At 47.0% G+C, this 17,356-nt stretch overlaps 1 protein-coding gene across 1 annotated transcript; it reads right to left on the bottom strand.

The window, feature by feature from the left end:
• Nucleotides 1-3,189: 3,189 nt before the first annotated feature.
• MFAP5 (microfibril associated protein 5) lies at nucleotides 3,190-14,542 on the bottom strand. The gene is made up of 9 exons (XM_074825308.1): nucleotides 14,492-14,542; nucleotides 14,029-14,091; nucleotides 11,242-11,289; nucleotides 10,114-10,149; nucleotides 8,405-8,440; nucleotides 7,621-7,656; nucleotides 6,809-6,896; nucleotides 6,301-6,374; nucleotides 3,190-5,725 (listed from the first exon to the last, which is right to left on the bottom strand). The coding sequence occupies exons 2-9, from the start codon at nucleotides 14,087-14,089 to the stop codon at nucleotides 5,607-5,609; spliced, it is 498 nt and encodes a 165-aa protein (XP_074681409.1). The 5' UTR covers nucleotides 14,090-14,091; nucleotides 14,492-14,542; the 3' UTR covers nucleotides 3,190-5,606.
• Between the last annotated feature and the right edge of the window lie 2,814 nt (nucleotides 14,543-17,356).

The following is a 17,356-nucleotide window of genomic DNA, read 5'->3' as shown; positions in this document are numbered from 1 at the left end:
TCACACACCTTTTTTTATAGGTTTTTTTTAAATGGACTAAAATCCATCTGTCTATTTTGTGGGAGTTTATTCTAGCTTGCTACATTACAGGGGCTAAGTATGGCAGGGAACAGAGAGAAACAAAGCCATACGCTGAAGATCAGAGAGCCGAAGGTGAAGGGGAGATCCAGAAATGGAATTCAGATTTCCTGTGCCCCAGTCAAGGTGCTGTTCACAACTGGACAATGTCAGACCATGTGGTGTCAGGAGTAAGTGTTATGGAATCATGCACCTTTAAAATATTTTTTTTAAAAAAAAAACCCCAACTTTTTTTTAAAAAATTTTAAACTAAAATACCTTTTGGTTTCAACCCAGTTATTCTTTATGTAATAGAGGTGCTCTTTTTGGATGAGTTGTAAGCACCTCTCCCCTCTGTGAAGGACAAAACCACACCCCAGCCAACACTATGCTCTTGAGGGATCCCTCCAAGCTGAGAGGCCTGACGACAACACATTTGGTTCATGCTGCAGGTTCTTATGGACAAGATCCAGGCAACATGACACTTCCAGGTGACATGGCAGCTGCTTCCAACAGCCTCCGTGTGCTTTCCCACAGCAGTCCCCTTGCTCCTCACCTTGTTTCTGCAACCAGGGGCCACCACCTCAAGACGTGCGGTTGGCAGTGCGCAAGTTGACCTGAGGTGCCATTCTCCCCTCCCTGCTCTGACTGGCATGTCCTTCCCTTCAGAAAATCCTGAGCTTGGTGGCTGAGGGAGCCACAGTGTGTGAGAACTGGAGGGCAAGAGAAAAGGAGAGCTGGTACGGGCCAAGCGCTGCCCCCAGCCCCACCTGGCAATGCTGTGTGTCACCTCATCGAGCACCCTTCCTGCCACCCCACTTCAGCCCCTGTCCTCCTCACCGGGTTTCTTGCTCTGAGATAAACATATGAACAGAGAAGAAAGAGATGAGGAAAACAGAGGCAGAAAACAATGAAGAGAAGGAGATGGGGAGGTGGAACAACCCTTGCTTTCCAGGTGCAGCAGAAAGCCCTCAGCGTGACCAGCTTCCTTTGCAGGGAGCTCCAGCTCCATATGCCCAGCAAAGTGAGGTACCGCTTCAAACTGGGGACTTGAAACAGCAGTCATCAAACTGGCAACACTGATTGGTACTCAGGAGCCATGACAGCAAAAGGAGCAAGATCCACCATTGTGTGGGAAGTGACTGCAGGCCATCTAACCCCCACTCCAGTTCAAAAGAGTTTATGAAAATCAGCCACAAACTCTACATCATGCATGTAAAATGGGACTCTGGCAGCTTTCTTTGTGGTTAGCCCAACTTCATGAGAAACAGGCCTGGCTAGAGCTGTATTGAAAACCATTTCCCCAGCTTACAAGAGAAGGCAACGTCCAGAGACCAGCACTGCAGCACCATGACAATTCAGGCTGGAATGGCAGGGGAGATAAATCTGTGTATGGGATAAGTGCTAATGAAGATGGGGAAGCCTGTCTGCGGACTCCAGTACTGTAAGGAAAGGGAAGAATAAACTGAAGTAGAAAAAGTCAGTGGCATATATTGTACTCTGCTCACACAGCCGTGGAACGTGCCAATAGCGGGAAACTGCTAAGGCCAAGAGCTCATGAGTCAAAGCAGGGTCAGGCCTGTGGAGATGGGGACAACATCTACAGTCACTCGGGCTGAAGCTGTTTTCATCATAACAGCCTGAGACAGGCACACCGCAGCGTTAGCCAGGAAGTGTTACTGATTGTCATTGATTTGTTATTAAGTTGATTTTGGGGTTTATGATAAAAATGATCATAACTAAATAACCAAACAGAATTTTATAAGAATATTGGTTTTATAATAGTTCGAAAGTATTGTTTTTAGTAACTATAGAATCATTGTGCTGCTATGAGATCATCTGTAAAGTCCTAGACCACGACCACATAGGGCCATATATTTCAATAATTATTAACCTTGAAATAATACGTTACTGTCTATGCATGTCAAAACCAGAAGCTTAAGTAGGATTAATAGAAATTAGAGACAATGAACTGTAACAACCAGCATATGTCTGCCAAATTATGAAGAAACTAGATAAAAGATAATTCTGGCAGGGGGAGATCGCGACCACCGACTCATGGACCACCGACTCTAATTACACCCCAGACTCATTTCAGGACTTCAGTGTGCATGACTGGAAAGAGGCGTGATATTAAAATGAGTTACGGGAATTAACAGGTTAATATATGAGCACTTGATTAATATGTATTATTGTATTCTATATAACCAGCATGTTACATGACTCAGGTGTGCGTTGTTGGTGAGACGACTCCCCTACGCACCCAGGGCTGCTAATAAAGGAGTGTCTGCTTATCTCCATCACATTGGTGTTGATAAGTTCTTTATACTGTTTTTGTTAACAGAAGGAGCACTGATTCTAGGGAATAGCGTTGTGCAATAACCTGCATTGTGTGGTTTAGTCCTGAAGAACTATGGGACACTGTCAGAGGCAGTTTAATGGGTAATTTGGGCCACAGCCACTTTTGTTCTAGAAATACCATCTAAACGCAGACTTGACTGCTTGCACATGAAGACACTGCCTGGAGTCACCCATGGTCTGAGTGCTCCATCTTTTTGACCAAAATATCATGTAGTCGGTGCCTAATGAATCTATGCAAAAGCCAGAAATTCAATAAAAGAGAATTTTCTTAATCCTTTTGACCTAGATGTGTAATTTTTAATGTAGTCTTTCAGTTATTCCCATTACTGTGTTAAATGGCTCTAGCGACCAAATTCTTTGCTTATGAGATGATTTATCACAGCTCTTCTTTCATTTTATACCATTTTCCTTGGAGATGGCAATTCTCCACCAGCAAGTCATGGCACATGCACAGTGAAAAGATGTGTTGTCAGCACAAATCTCATGGGCTGGGAGGAGTTATCCCCGTGCTCAGCAGCTATCAACTGTCAGGAAAATCTAGTACAGGTATCCATGGAAAAAAAAAATGATGAAGATAATTTTCTGTATCTCCAGAAAAAATGATGACCTCCCAGGAAGACCTGTGATGGATGAGTGAAGGAAGGGTGGTAGCAGAGGACTGGGTGAGCAGGGAGTAAAGAGGTCCCAATGACAGATTGGGGCTGGAGTCAAGTCTGCCCACAAATCTGGAGGAAATACAGCTAGAGACAAATAAACCCAAACACATGAGAATTGCCAAGAATAACAGGAAATAAATTTTCTTTTAATATTTTTGTGTGCATTATATGGACTCTAGCATTAAACAGTGTTCTCTTGGGGAGGAGCACCTCTTCCTGTCCCTGCTGAAAGCAAGCAACAGAAAGGCTTCTAACCATTCCCCAAACTGTATGAATGTTAAATTTCTATATACTGTACAGTAGCTATGTTATACAGTTATATATCAGCTTACATTCAACTCTAAATATAGAGTGGAGACTTGGCCTAGTCCAACTTCCAAGAGCTCCTTCTAACATCTCATCTCCATCCTACCTTCCTCCACACAGGCAAATTCCACAGGCACCCCAGCATAGAAGTCAGTGGCTGCCAGTGGCTTGAATGTCTTTGAGATCAAGCTCTCAGTGCCCTCCTCTCTACAGGAACGTGCACACTCTCAGTACAGAGAAATTCCTCCTCCATCCCTAGTCTCATGAGCCTCGAGTACTCAAGAGGAGCATCGTCCTCTGTGTAGGAGGGCAATGCCCCTATGTATAGGATGAAATTCCAGTCACTGCATAACTTGGAATTCTTTCTCCTGTATACTGGATTAATATAGAGAGATTTAGCCCACATATGGCAAATTTTGACCTTATATGGAACAAACCTGTGTCTGCACAGGGTGTCTTCCCCTACACAGAGGATGCAACCAGCTTTTTGCTGCATACAGCAGAAATTTGAGGCCCAGGGAGAGGCTCTTACCTTAATTGTTTTGCTCTTTTTTTCAGAGATATCTGCCTCTGTGCAGCAAACTGTTCCCTGCATTGTGTGAGCCTGGCTCTGTGCAGCAGAGCAGTGCTCCTGCAAGGCCGAATGGCACTCAGTTCAGCAGCAGAGTATATTATGTGACAGGGTGAATGCCTGCTCTAGCAATCTGGCTTTCTGTTAGTTGGGAACATCACTTAGAGATCCTAGTGGCAGGGTCTTGCTCATCTGCTGCTGCAATATGCTAAGCAGCTCAGCTCCGGTGCCCCACAGAATCATGCCACTAAGAATCACATAGAGTGATTAATATACTTCAGACAGCTCTTCCCCACTTACCCTACCCAGTCTCATAGTGAAAACTGCCCATATACCTGGAAATGTTCTCCATATATCTGGAAAACAAAGTTCTCAAGCAGACCACAGACATCCAGTGCTACCAGAGATCTTTTTCCCAGATTGGCCTGCCTATATAAGTGCTTACACCTGCAGGTACATTTACCTCCCCACCAGCATCTGGCTCTGTGCAGGTCAGCACAGCCAGAGAACCTTCAGGAAAACCCAGGGATCCCAGATAACGATTCTTCTCCCACATTCCATTCCAGTTTGTGACTCCCTTCTGCTTTGTGCAGGATCTCCCAGGTCAGGAAGCAGGAACCCAAGTGGAGATACTGAAAGCAGGCTCAGCGACTGGCGAGTGTGGAGGTAGCCAGCCCAAGACACGTCACCAGGACAAGCTAATTCGTTGCAAGTTCCCAGTACTGCGAGGACACACAGGTTCTTCACAGGCTCTCTTAGGCTTAGGAGTGGAGGCAGACATACTTACTGCTCCCTGGAACTTGCCTGGAATGGGCATCAAGAGATTTCTTCAATGGGATGGGAGGGACAGAATGGGGGAGAGGAGAAGAGGGAGAGGAAAAGGCAGCACTCTGTTCCAACATAATCTTCTTGAGAAAAATATAATGCCATACTAAATCCAGAATTCTTCCTTTCGGTAGCAGTTGTGTGCGAGGGAGGCAATGGGCTTGAGACAAAGAACTTCCCAGAGGTAGTTATAAATGATCTGCTGCCATACAGGGACAATGAGGTTTGCTTTGGGTTGAGGACAGCTTGTCTCTCAGTTCTGTCACTTCTCTGAGGCCAGCAGACACAGGAGGAGGCTGTGCTATGACACAGCAAACTCAGTGGCTCAGGAGGACCGGAGAGGCTCAGGCTGACTAACCATATCTGAACTCAAACTGATGCCATGCAAGAAACTAGGCCAGGAGTCCTAGGGCATAAAAAGGTTTGCACTCCTCCACATGTGATGCAGCTTAGGGCACCTGTACCATTGGAGAAGACTACATCCCGTCCCCACGTCTGTCCCTCTGCAGGGGCAAAGCAGGAGCAGATGCAGCACATTTATAAGGACCTCTGGGAAATGAGCAGTTCATGGCCTGCCAGAGTTTGAGAAAAAAGAGGGGAGCATCACACATCCTCAGCAACAGATTCAGAAGATGACAACAGCCACCATGACAGACTAGCAGAGAGAGGACTCTGTGTACTGCAGCACCTGAAGAAGAGGATGTGGAGGAAGGCAGAGAAGCAATGAAATGATGGGGAAATCACAAACAAGAAGGACTTGTCTTGGGTTGTAGGTAGTGGATGATGATTTCTCTTCTCTCCCTTCCTTTTTCTCTCCTACTGTTGGTAGCTCACAGAGCATCAGGCCTGCGCTGCTGCTCCAGGAGTTGTCTGCAAGGGAGATGCAGGGGTTGCCCAGATCGGCGGAGACGTCGAGAAGGAAGGCCAGCCAGCTGGCGACAGATCTCATCTGAAGACACAGCAGACACACACACAGGTTGACAGATAACCAAAGCTTCCTTCAAATTCTTCGCCACCAGAGGTACATCCTTCACTGCATCTACAGAAACTGTTGGAACTGATGAATCCTCATATACATGAGGCAGTGAATAAGTCCTTAGGCTTTCATTAATTTCCTTCTGGCTTTATTCATGTACAGTACATATTAAAATCGCTTGGTATTTTGCTGCAACAAAGACTGCATAAAAAATCTAGACTGGATCCTGTTTCTATTCATGAACAGAAATACTGAGAGTTACTCTTTAACCTCAAAGGAATGCAACTTTGAGTAAGGGTGTGTCTGGGGCTAGTGGCACATGATCAAGATTGAGGAAGGCAGAGTTCTCATACTTCTTGGTAGTACGACATCTACTTCCCAGTGTTTTTCATGGCATGCGTAGGGGATGCAAGACCACATTGCATTAGAGCTCCCCCAAAGCCCAGAGAAACTACTACATACGGATTGGGATTGAATAATTAGTTAGCTTGGAGACTCTATCAGATGGCTGCAGCTATTCTTCTAGGCTAGCTTGTGCTATCACTCACCTTGCATGACCTCATTCTCCTTGCAGACAATGCGAGAGCACACCTCCTTGTTTATTATGTACATGCGACGCACACTGAGGGATCACCAGGAACATGACAAGGACAGCAGTGAAAGGCACAGGGACCCAAAGAAACAAAAAAGAGATACAAGCAATAAATGCGTATATTCACTGATGAGGAGGCAAATCCTAAATTTTCAGGATTAGTTAGTGTAGAATAAGGCTGCTATCAATAGGAAAGTAATCTTTGCCAAGACTTCATGAACTGGCCAAATACCTTAAATACAGATTACAATATAGGGCACATTACAGCTTCTTAATGCTGCACAGATAATAGTTATTGTGCTGTTTTAATTAATCACCCTAAAAGGACACTCTAAGGATAGGACTCATCTCACCAGCTGGTTCCCTGAGGGAACCTCTCGTCTCCAAAGGAAACAACTGCTGAACTGGACGTGTTGTTTCTGTGGAGTTTTTAGGGCTTTTCTTAGGGACTGCTGGTTTCTTACCTTGTAACACAGAGGTAGCTGATACACTGCTTTACTGGTTTGTGAACAGAGTACAGGCGTGTGCAAGGGAACTTTTCTTCACGACAATCTGGGAACACACACACACATAGGTGCAATCCAGCATCATCGGCAGGTGCACTCATTCTGGCACACATATAACTTCATCACTAGGTACTGTCCTCCAGGCTTCTAGGGAAGGCCCCTAGCCTCTATTTTCCACTCTCTTGTGAGAGATGGGGATGGATGAGAGAAGAGGAAAATAAGGCAGACCTTTCTGACCCCCTTGCCTCATAAAACAAAAGTAAGGGAAAGTTGAGTGAAATGCAAAACAAGCCCACTGGGAATCCTCATTACAGAAGGCACATGCTGTAAAGGGGACAGACACAAATAAACAAAATGTAAATTGTAGTTGCATGTTTAAGACATGTGTTTCTAATAGATCTGCAATCTTACACTTCAGAATACAAATCTAGTTCCTTTCTTTTCTGGACAATCAAACCCATAGCTAACTATGATGGGTTTTCTTGCATTTTCTTCTGAAATGCTAGGTCTTGGCCACTCACAATGACAGAATATTGGCTCAGTGTATCTGGTCTGGTGATCTGCCAGTTCCTCCCCTGCCAGGCATGCCACCCAGGGGAAGACTTCAGCTTCTACTACCATCATTCTCCATTACTTCTAACTCAAGGAACAGGGTGAAGGGAATTTTCCAGGAGACAAAGCTCGGTGCTCAGCCAGCACCTGCCTGGAGAGGTAACAGGGTCGGTGAAAGTGGGGCTGGGGGGGGGTTCAGGCAGCAAACTTAAACATACCTGATGATGCCGTCGTAGTTTCACTGTCAGACTGAACTGGAAGACAGAGGGTAGCAAAGTTAGTGTGATTTACCATGATTCCCTCCTAGACATCAGCTTACATAAACCAAATAACCGGAAAGCTCTTTCAAGAGCCTGTCACTGTAATTTCTAATGTGGAAAAAGATTTCATTGTTACAGATATGAAACCATAAGAGAAGGTACAAATCCAAAATGAATCTAGTGCCAGATAGCCAGCCAACAATGCTAAAAATCTGTCCAAGCTTTACCATAAAGCATCACCACTACTGTTCAAAATTACAATGTAAGGGCGTCTTGACTTATAATTCAAAAGGTTGGGTAAATTATATTTAGTCACTGTAACTGCTGTCCATCTAGGCAAGAAGCAAAGAGGCCTGTGACTGCCTTTTACTAAGGAACAGTGACTTCTTCAAGAAACAGCATCCCCAGAGTGCTGATTCATTAATGTCCATGGCAAGGGGTCAAAAGGAGGTTGGTTTGTTGTTCTGTCTAATAAATCAACCCATCTGTACCACAGTTAACCATTACATTTTATTATTTACCCAGTGACAAACTGGAAAGGAACTTTGAGGACTGACTACCAAGCACAGTTTTCATCAGCAGTTATAGAGGACTTCATGTGCCATAGACAGAAGGAGTCTTCTGGGTGTCGGGGCTGCGGGGGGCAGTCAGGGAAGGCAGGATTCTGGGTGTGCAAAGGACTGGGCAAGGAGAGAGAAGCGGGGGTCCATAACATTTGCCTGTGAACTGAGAATAAACTCACCAGGACTAAGAAGAACAGGTGGTGTGACAACTGCAGCTGGAAAAAGAGAAGATGTTCTGAAAGATCTTAATTTGAGTTTTCAGCCTCTTTTCCCCTCCCACAGTTCTGCCCATGGCTCACCATGGGCACCTGACCAGTACCCATCCAACATCTGGTTCATAGACAGTGCTGATCATGATGTTGTTATCTGACTTGTCAGAGCAACTGCAAGCTTTCCCTGCGAATATGCTGGGTATAGAGCTGATGGGATGCTGTAGAGCAGAGATGGGTCCCATGGCATGTCCTTTGTGAAGACTTTCTTCTTGATCCCTCAGCAAGAAGCACTTCGAAGCCAAAGTCTGCTGTAAAGGCTTCACATTTAGTCTTTTCAGGTTTAGATGTAGGTTAGCCACCGCCAGTTTGGTCTGGGCACCAAGTCTTATCTACCCTCCCGCTGACTGTCAGGTCTCACTCACTGAACACGAGACTGACACAGGTTGCTTTCACCTCCCATCCCCACCAGGAAGATCATGCACCTTGTGTATACAATATTGCGCTTCCACTTTTCTCCTCCGGTGTTGTCCCATGACAGCTGATCAGCTTGACCCACAATACTTCAGCCAACTGATAAGCAGAGTCACAGGGCAGAGGAGAGACCATGGAACCGCTGTCCTGGAGAACAGGACACCACTCTCAGATGAGCTCTCCCACACACACAGCACACTTCCCAGCAACAGCCAAGTGATGCTGCCACTCCTTTGGCTTTTGAACCATATCATTGACCAGATGTGTTCTCCCTCTCCCTGTCCTGCCTGGTTCCCCCCACCTCAGACGGATGTGTTTGAGACATTGCCCCCCCAGCAGAGAGAGAAACCATCACCAAGGCCAGTGTGCTGGATTTGAAACAGGACTCTCATGGAAAAAGTGGGGAGGTTTCTTCTTGAGCCTCTGACCCTCTCCCCCACTCCCCATTATGAGTCCGGCAGGATTCGCCTGTCTTGTAAATGCCTACACTCCCTTCAGCTCTGTATCCCCCCTGGGGCTATCACCATAGCAAGGCTTGGCTCTCTAAGGAGGCACACTGCATGATACAAGTGCTCATCTTCAAGTGTCCTCCATCTACCCTAGTTTTCACATACATTTTGCTGCTCCCCAGTAACACAGCTGCAAGCACAGCAGGGAAAACAGAACCAAAGAAACAGTATTTCCACCTCCTCATCCCACCACTGCTCAGAGTTTGCTTTACTAGAGTCTTTCAGGGGTTTTTGCCACCTTTGTCTCCTGAGCACTCAAGCATGGCCGCTAGCTGACAGCAGACACGGACACAACCTGTGTCCCAGTGCTGCCCAGTTAACTGGTGAGCCTGACCAATTTCTCCCCCTTGTCATTTAGTCTCTTCCTTCCCACAACCTCCTCTGCAAGCCCAGGCTGCGTGAGCTTTGGATTTCATGGCTTCCTGCAGTGCAAACAGCTTCAGAGAGCGCTGGTACACCAGGCGAGATTGGCAATTCCTTGCACAACAGGCCATTAAGCCACCCCAAATTCATCTCCCTGCACAGAGCACAGAAAGAACTCCCAGACAGCCAAGAACGCTGGACGAGCACTGCTATATGTCAACAGTGGGGAAGAGGAATTTCTGAGCACAATGGGTAATTTCTGGGGCTATGTAGGCAGGAGTAAAGGTGAAAAGGGGAAAAGAAGCCTGAAGTTGCCAAGAGATAGGAGCTTACCGGAGGTGCTGATAAGAGAGTCGGTGCTAAGTTCACCTGGAAAAGAGAGAATGTCCTTGAGAGAGCTTGTCTTTACTGTGTGGTCCGTTACATAGCTAGCCATAGCTAGCTGGAATTACCTTGGCCTACCAAGGCTTGTGAGACAGTAGGATCCAATCCAGTAAATACATGAACAAACACAGTACCCCCATCCCATCCATATCCATCCCCCTTTTCAGTTCTTAGTGCCTGTGTTGCATCAACCCTTACTGAACTCTGGATTCATACTCTGACTTCTCAGATATGGCCACTGTGGGCATCTCAATGGGAAAGATGACACCTGAAATGAAGGCACTGATGGCTCCCACAACAGTAGAACAGACAGCTGAGGCACCCACTGCAGAGGAGGGAGGCAGCTCCAGAACCGAGCCTTGACTGCAGAAATTCATCAGCAGATGAGTTTCTCTGAAAGGCAGCTGATGGCAAAGCTGGAGTAGGTGTGATGGAGGGTTAAAGTGTGAAGAAAAGGGAAGCTGGGTGGACACATTTTGGACTGGCTTCTGAATAGTTTCTGGGAAGCCTCAGGTATTGCACATGACAGGATCATAGCTGGGAGATGCCTGATGGCTTAGCCAGGGGCTTCAGTTTGAAGAAAAGGCAGGGGCAGGCCCTTGTGGTTCTTCTGGGTGCTGAAGCATGATGCAAACATACATTAATTTTATCTTATCATGTCACAGAAATGGAAAAAGGCCCAGAAAGATAAAGCAATTCACCCCCAACAACAGGGCCAGTATGAAGACCAGTCAATATCCTTTCTCACTGGCCTCAATGCTAAAGCACCATGCCATTTGTGCACCCTTTTTCTTGGGATTTTCCTGAGCAGCAGTAGAGTTCCTCTCAAGGATCTCCCACTCCCTTGACTGTGAACATAACTTCAGGAGCTTCAGCTAAGTGTTCAGGACCCCAACACTAGTGAATTATTTGTAGAGAACACACAACACTTAGCAGGTTATCTTGGAGGGCTTGTTTAATCTTCACTGAAAGGCAAGGAAACAAAGAACAGCATTTGCAGTTAAGCAGGCTGTAACTACACAGGACAACTGGGTCATATGAGTAATCTGTAGCACGTAACATGTCTGTAATACTTACCAGTTGCACTTTCCACTTCTTGTCCATTGACCACCCATGGAAACCAGTCTGCAGGAGAAGAAAGAGAGGGGAGTGAAGAAAGGACAGAGAGGGATTTCTGTAGTCTCTAGGCTTTGTGAAATGTTTATGAGACGCGTATCTGTCCAGGAGACACCACTGCCCTCTGCTGAAAGAAGAAATGCTCTCTGCTCTGCCTCAGCCTCCACTGCTGGCTGGGCTTGTTCTTTAAAGACTTGTGCATACAGAGGGTCCTGATCCTATCCTTGCTGCTTCCACCAGGTTCAAAGGCTAGGCACAGCGACAAGACAGTCAATACCTCCAGATTCGCTACTGGACTTTGCATTTCTGAAACCCCATTTGACACATTTCGAAAACAAACTGCACGTTGCCTCCCTGCTCTGGATGCTGGTCAAAACCCCTATCTCCATTTTATAAAAGAGGAAACCGAGTCATGGAAATTATTTGCTTGGGGTCACAGATCAAGTCATTGGCACAGTAAGAAACAGACTGTAGGTCTTGTAGCTCCTTAGGCAAATAATTATCTGGTCCATCATCCTGCCCAGGTATGGAGCACAGAGCAGATCTTTCCGCACTGGAGGGGGAGAACAATGAAGGCTTGCCTGTACATGCTGTGTGGAAGAGGAGAAATTGAAACTGAGCTAGACTGTTCATTTGTCCAAACATAAAGGGTGAGAGAGCTGCTTCCTACAGCAGCCAGGAATAGGAAAATATTTCCTGCTAGCCACAGAGGAGGGAAATGTCTGCATAACTGGGGTGGGATGAAGGAAGAAGTTGGCAGGAAAAACACAGTGATCTGGGGCACCACGGGGATGTGTGTAAGACCAGCCCAAAAACCAGTACACCCTGCTACACCTCATGAACTCAGCCTTTAGCTTTCTGTTAATGGGAGCACCACATGGGTAAAAACTATCAGGTCTGGAGCTTCTGAGTTTTTCCTCATTCCAAGAGCAGTTGCTTGCAGGCTGCAGAGAGACTCTTGGGATGCCTATATAATCCTGCTCCGCAGCATTACAGGAGGCACTGGACCCTGCTATTCCCTTCCCCACCCAGCTGCCAGCAAGGGCTCAGCGGCTGGTGCCTGATCCAGGGAGAGCCAGACATCTATAATAACTGAAGTGCACAATGTAGTGCAGCCCAAAACTTCCCCTGTTCTGGCTAATCTCTTAAAAGTAACAAGCAGGGGAGAAAAATTATATCAAACACTTTGTAAATGATATCAAACACTTTGTCATTTGTTTCTGATACAAAAGGAAGGACACAAATTCTGAAACCATTGCAGGGGCCAGCAGTGCCAAATTTGAAACAAGAGTCATATGGAAAAAGAAGGGAGGCTCCCCTCCTTTCTTCTAACATTGAAAAATCAGCTCTTAGTAGCTTTTTTTTTCCCCCTCCCTAGGAGATAACTAGAAAACTGGTCCAATTCTAAAGCAACAGAACACAAGTAAAGTGAAACCTCTGTCTATGAGAAGAGGAGACAAAAGAGGTGACTTTCGTATCAGAATTTCAATCACTTCAATTTATATTCGCTATGGTACCCAATTCATATGCTTTATAAATAATTAGACTTTATTGTCCAAGTCACAATAAATTCATCCTTGAGGTCTGAGAAAACTGCAACCCTAATTCACCAAATCTGTAGCTCACCCAAAACCGAAAGAGACAATGAGACCAGCTAGCGATTGCTGTTGTCTTCCACGTTAAAACAACAAAAACCCCAGAAATGCTAAAACAAAATACTCAAAAGTAAAAAATAATCTTTTCAGGCCTCCTCCATGCATCATAAAAACCACAGCCTTTGTTTTTCCTCCTCTAACTTTATAGGCCACCTACAAGCTCATCTCTTGGCTGCCTCACCTTCCTGCTTTACAGTCACATACATGACAAGTACTACTGTGCACCTTTACAGGAAAAAGTGCTGTTGGGAGCAGAATCAGGTTTCAGCATGAGGGGAGGACCGAGGAGAGTAGATTGGAATAACCTGACTTGAATGTGATAGGTGCAGTCATCTGTCTCCTACATACAGTCTTTCCTAGGTGAAGCTTTTTCCATTCACTGGAATTAATCTTCTTCTGCTGTCCATCCTCAGTCTTCTGACTATAATGTCTGAAGCCTCCCTTGTTTTGGGCTTTTTGTGGGGTTTTTTTAACAAATTTGATCCCACCTGAATTTTTGCCAAAGTAACTCCAAGCAAACAAAGACATGAAGCCACGAAACAGAACAACAATAACAAAAGCAGACAGTGGTTTGAACTACGGAGGTTAGGTTTCTCAAAAGAGCTATACAAAAAACTACAAAACCTCCCAGCAGCTGAGTGGCCTGGAATGGGGCCATTCCAGCAGGAACTGCTAGTGACAGCAAATGTTTCACAACTATAACAGACAAGTTTTGTGGAGCACTGGGAAATGCTCTGCAGATCATGCAAACACAGGTGGTACAGCAGTCTACAGCAAGCACAAAGCACTGCTAAAACCCTCCTTCTCAATGCGACCTGGCTGTTTTCCTTATCCAAACATCCCTCCAGTGGAGACTGTGGACCTTGTCTTTTGTGACTTCCAGTACTTAACGGACAGTGGATACATATGGGAACCAGTCCCCAGTTCCTAAATTCTTCCCCACATCCACCTTGCCTTTCCTGTTCAGTCCTTCCCCCTTCACTGCTCATCTACATCTCTGTCTTTCTCTGTAAGTCATTGCACACTAGCCTGCACAGGAAACTCCGCGGGGCCAGGGTGGAGAAGAAATCCTCCCCCTGGCATAAGGACTCACCAGCTGGGGCCAAGGAGAGGGCTAAGAGACACAACAGTATACAGGCTCCAGAGGTCTTCATCCCTGTGGAGTGGAGGAGAGAGGAGTCAAAGGAAAGCTAAGGCAGGAACAGGGATACCCTCCCCTACAGCACAGAAAATCTTCGCTTGCTGTCTCCGGTTCCCTCTCAAGACCATTTGGTCTTTCTAGTCTCCCTCCCACCTGTCTGTCTCCTAATCTGGCCAGTTTTCCAGGTGTTTCCAAAACATTTAGGACTGAACATATAACTCCATCTGCTTTCTTTCTCTTTCCACCTCCTTTCTCCGGTCTCCATCTCTTTTCTCATCCAGGTGGCTAAGCACTCCTACACACACACCCCCAGCATGCAAAGAAAAGTTTCCCCTTGTTATCTCCCTCCACTCTCTTCTACTTTTAAATTGTCTTGAGGAGCACTGAGAGAATAGATAGGGTCCCCATCACTTACTGCAGCCCTCGGTCTCCACTCCCTTCAGCAGCAGAGGCTCTGTCTTTCCCCTTCAGCGGTCCCCCCCACTTTGGCTATTGGGTAAATCACATGCAGCCACACCCAGAACACGTTCTACTTTTGGTTGTCTTCAAAATACGATTTTTTGGGGAAAAAAAAAAAAAAAGAACAAAAAAAGGGAGAAGCCAGCGAGATGGTCGGACGTGGTGTCATCATGCATCTGGAATGAAGGGGGGAGAGAGGCGCAAGCAGCCCACACCCTCATTCCAGAGTTTATTATCCTCCGAAGGGAGCCCGCTCCTCCCATTCCCCCAGGACGGCCCAGCACCAGGGACGGCCCAGCACCAGGGACGGATTCTTGCGTCTCCATTACACATCCTTTCGTTCAGGCAGTCCCTCTCCTCCCGAGGCCGCTACATCTTGCCGTGTTTCCCCACCCAGCTGCTGCTTCTTCCCCCGCCCCACGCCCAGTCTCTTGCTCATCTTTCTTTACTGTTTCCCCGTCTCGCACACGGACACCGCAGAGCCTCTGCACCCCTGTTTTTGGCCTAAACAACGTGTTCAGCTTTTGCCACAGTGCCGGGAGAAGCTCCCATCCCCCCCCCTCGCGGTGCCCCCCCCTCGCGGTGCCCGCCCGGGGCTGCCACGCTCCGGCAAGCGATGCCGCTGCGGCTACACCGCGGGGACGGGCAGCGGCGGGGGGGGGGGGGGGGGGGCAGATGGCGGGCTGGCAGGCAGCCAATCGGCTGGAGAAACTGCGATGACGTCACTCTGGGGCGAGGTGGGGGTGGGGAGGATGGGGGGGGGGTCACCCCAGGACCAGGCTTGTGTGCCGGAGGCGGGGGGGGGACGGGGAACAGGCACCGGGGCACCGGGGGTCAGTTCTGCAACGCCGTTGCCGTTGTGGCCAGTCTGAGAAAGGTGGGGAACAGGGAAAACGTGTGTAAACAAAAAAGGTGGGTTTTTTTAAAAAGTAAAATAATAAAAAAAAAAAAGTAAAAAAATATAGTAAAAAAAAGATTTTAAAAAGGTTAAAAAAAAGGTTAAAAAAGTAAAATAAGAATTAAAAAGTAAAAAAAACAGTAAAAAAGTAAGAAAATGGGAGAGACATAAGCTGAGAGAGGAAGAGGAAGGATGAGATCTGACCCTGAGTGCCATCCTTCAGGCTCCCTTGTGCCTCCAAACACGCTGCGTTTTATGAGGGAGGGAGGGACAAGCCCATGAGCCCCCTGCAAGAGCCACTCTCCCCTACCCTCCCCTCTCACAGCCCCGGGATCCCCCATCTCCTGTTGCTTTCTCCGAGACTTCTTTTGCTGTTGCTGCTTCTGGAATTATTCCGCTGGATCTGAGGAGGCACAATGTATGAGCTCCAAGGCACCATCTCAGTCCTGAAGCCAAGGAGAAAGCTGGGAATTGACCTGAGCTCCCTCCCTCCTACAGAAAAGCAGAAACTCTGTAGGGGAAAGCTGTGGCCTCTAAGGCTTATCCTGGTGGCTCAGTAACCCTCGTTGGTTCTCAACGAACTGCAGACTAGGAATAAAGTCTTATAATGCCTCGTACACAGTTACTAAAGAAATCCTCGCTATGTCCTTGCTGCCACAAGAGACCCAGAAGAGTGCTACCCACAGGTGACAAAACTGAAGCCACCACTTCTTACTTAGTAGTGTCTGAGCATCGGTTGTGGCAGTGCTCAAGAGATAAAACGGAATGACCGCTCCTTCTTATTTCTGGTCCTCCCAAGACTGGTGTTGGGTGGGAAGCACCGGTGGCAGGCAGTACCAGAAGAGGGGTGGAGGGGATGGGGAGAGCTCACCAGGGCAGCCCTCTGGACCCAAGCACCATCACTGGAGCCAGACACCACTATTCCCACTTTCAGGGACTGGCTAATACTCAGTCCACTGGAGATGCTCAAAAAGTGATCAAACAGCCAAAAGAAAGTGATGGAAGTTATAACCGCACCCTGGTTTGAGGAATCCTCTCAGATCTTTGGCTTTTTCTGGAAGTCCACGTAGCAGTATGTTTGGGTTACACCTTTCCACACCTTTCCTCGTGCCCCTGTGTTGTCATTCAAGCCTTTGTTACCGCTTAACTGGATAGGTAAAATATCTTGAAGACCTTGTGTGTTCTGAACACGTTTGTTTGGAAACTTTCATTGATGCCGAATGTTTTTGGAATGTTTTGGAGGGTGTGTACCACAACCTCCCACAGAGCACAGCATTCACCTCTAGTCCTGGACGAGGTTTCTTCTGATTGCTTTTGAGCTTTAAATCCTTTTTTCAGACTGGAAGGCTGTGTCCTCCCCCAGCTGCTCAGTGCGGGCAGATCACTTGTGCTAGCAGCACCCCTCCATTTGGAGAGCTTGGTGTGGATGGGGGGGGCATGGTCCTGGAGATGGAATTGCTGACTGGGAAGCGGTTTGGTGTTTTATACACCAGACAAATCGCAGTGAAATAACTGGAGGTAGGTGTCCTGCTGCTCTTGCTCGCTGCGGACACCGGAGGGAGCTGCAGCCCACCGGCATGCGAAGCCCCATTTTTCGGTTTGCAGTCCAAGCACATTCCTCAAGAGATCTGACTCTGTGTCTGCAGGCCCTGATCTGGTGTGAAGGCTCTCCTCTTAGCTCTCCTGTTTGTCAGTCTACTAGATCCACAGCTGTTTAACCGGTTTGGTTTTTGGGACAGAAAAGAATCTTGTTATTTTTTCCCCCATCCTTGCCCCATGACATTGTCAAAGGTAGCTGGACAGCCCTCACAGCTGGCAGATATGAATAATTAACATCCTTCTGCACCTCCCCTTCTCATTCACTTTTCTGTGCCGTCTTTCTCCAGCCCAGGGTATTCTGGGGACATCTACAGCAGATGACTC

This window comes from Strix aluco, chromosome 5 (genome assembly GCF_031877795.1).
Source record: "Strix aluco isolate bStrAlu1 chromosome 5, bStrAlu1.hap1, whole genome shotgun sequence".
Classification (NCBI taxonomy): domain Eukaryota; kingdom Metazoa; phylum Chordata; class Aves; order Strigiformes; family Strigidae; genus Strix; species Strix aluco.
The sequence above is the reverse complement of the archived record's forward strand: the minus strand, read 5'-3'. Positions and strand labels throughout refer to the sequence as shown.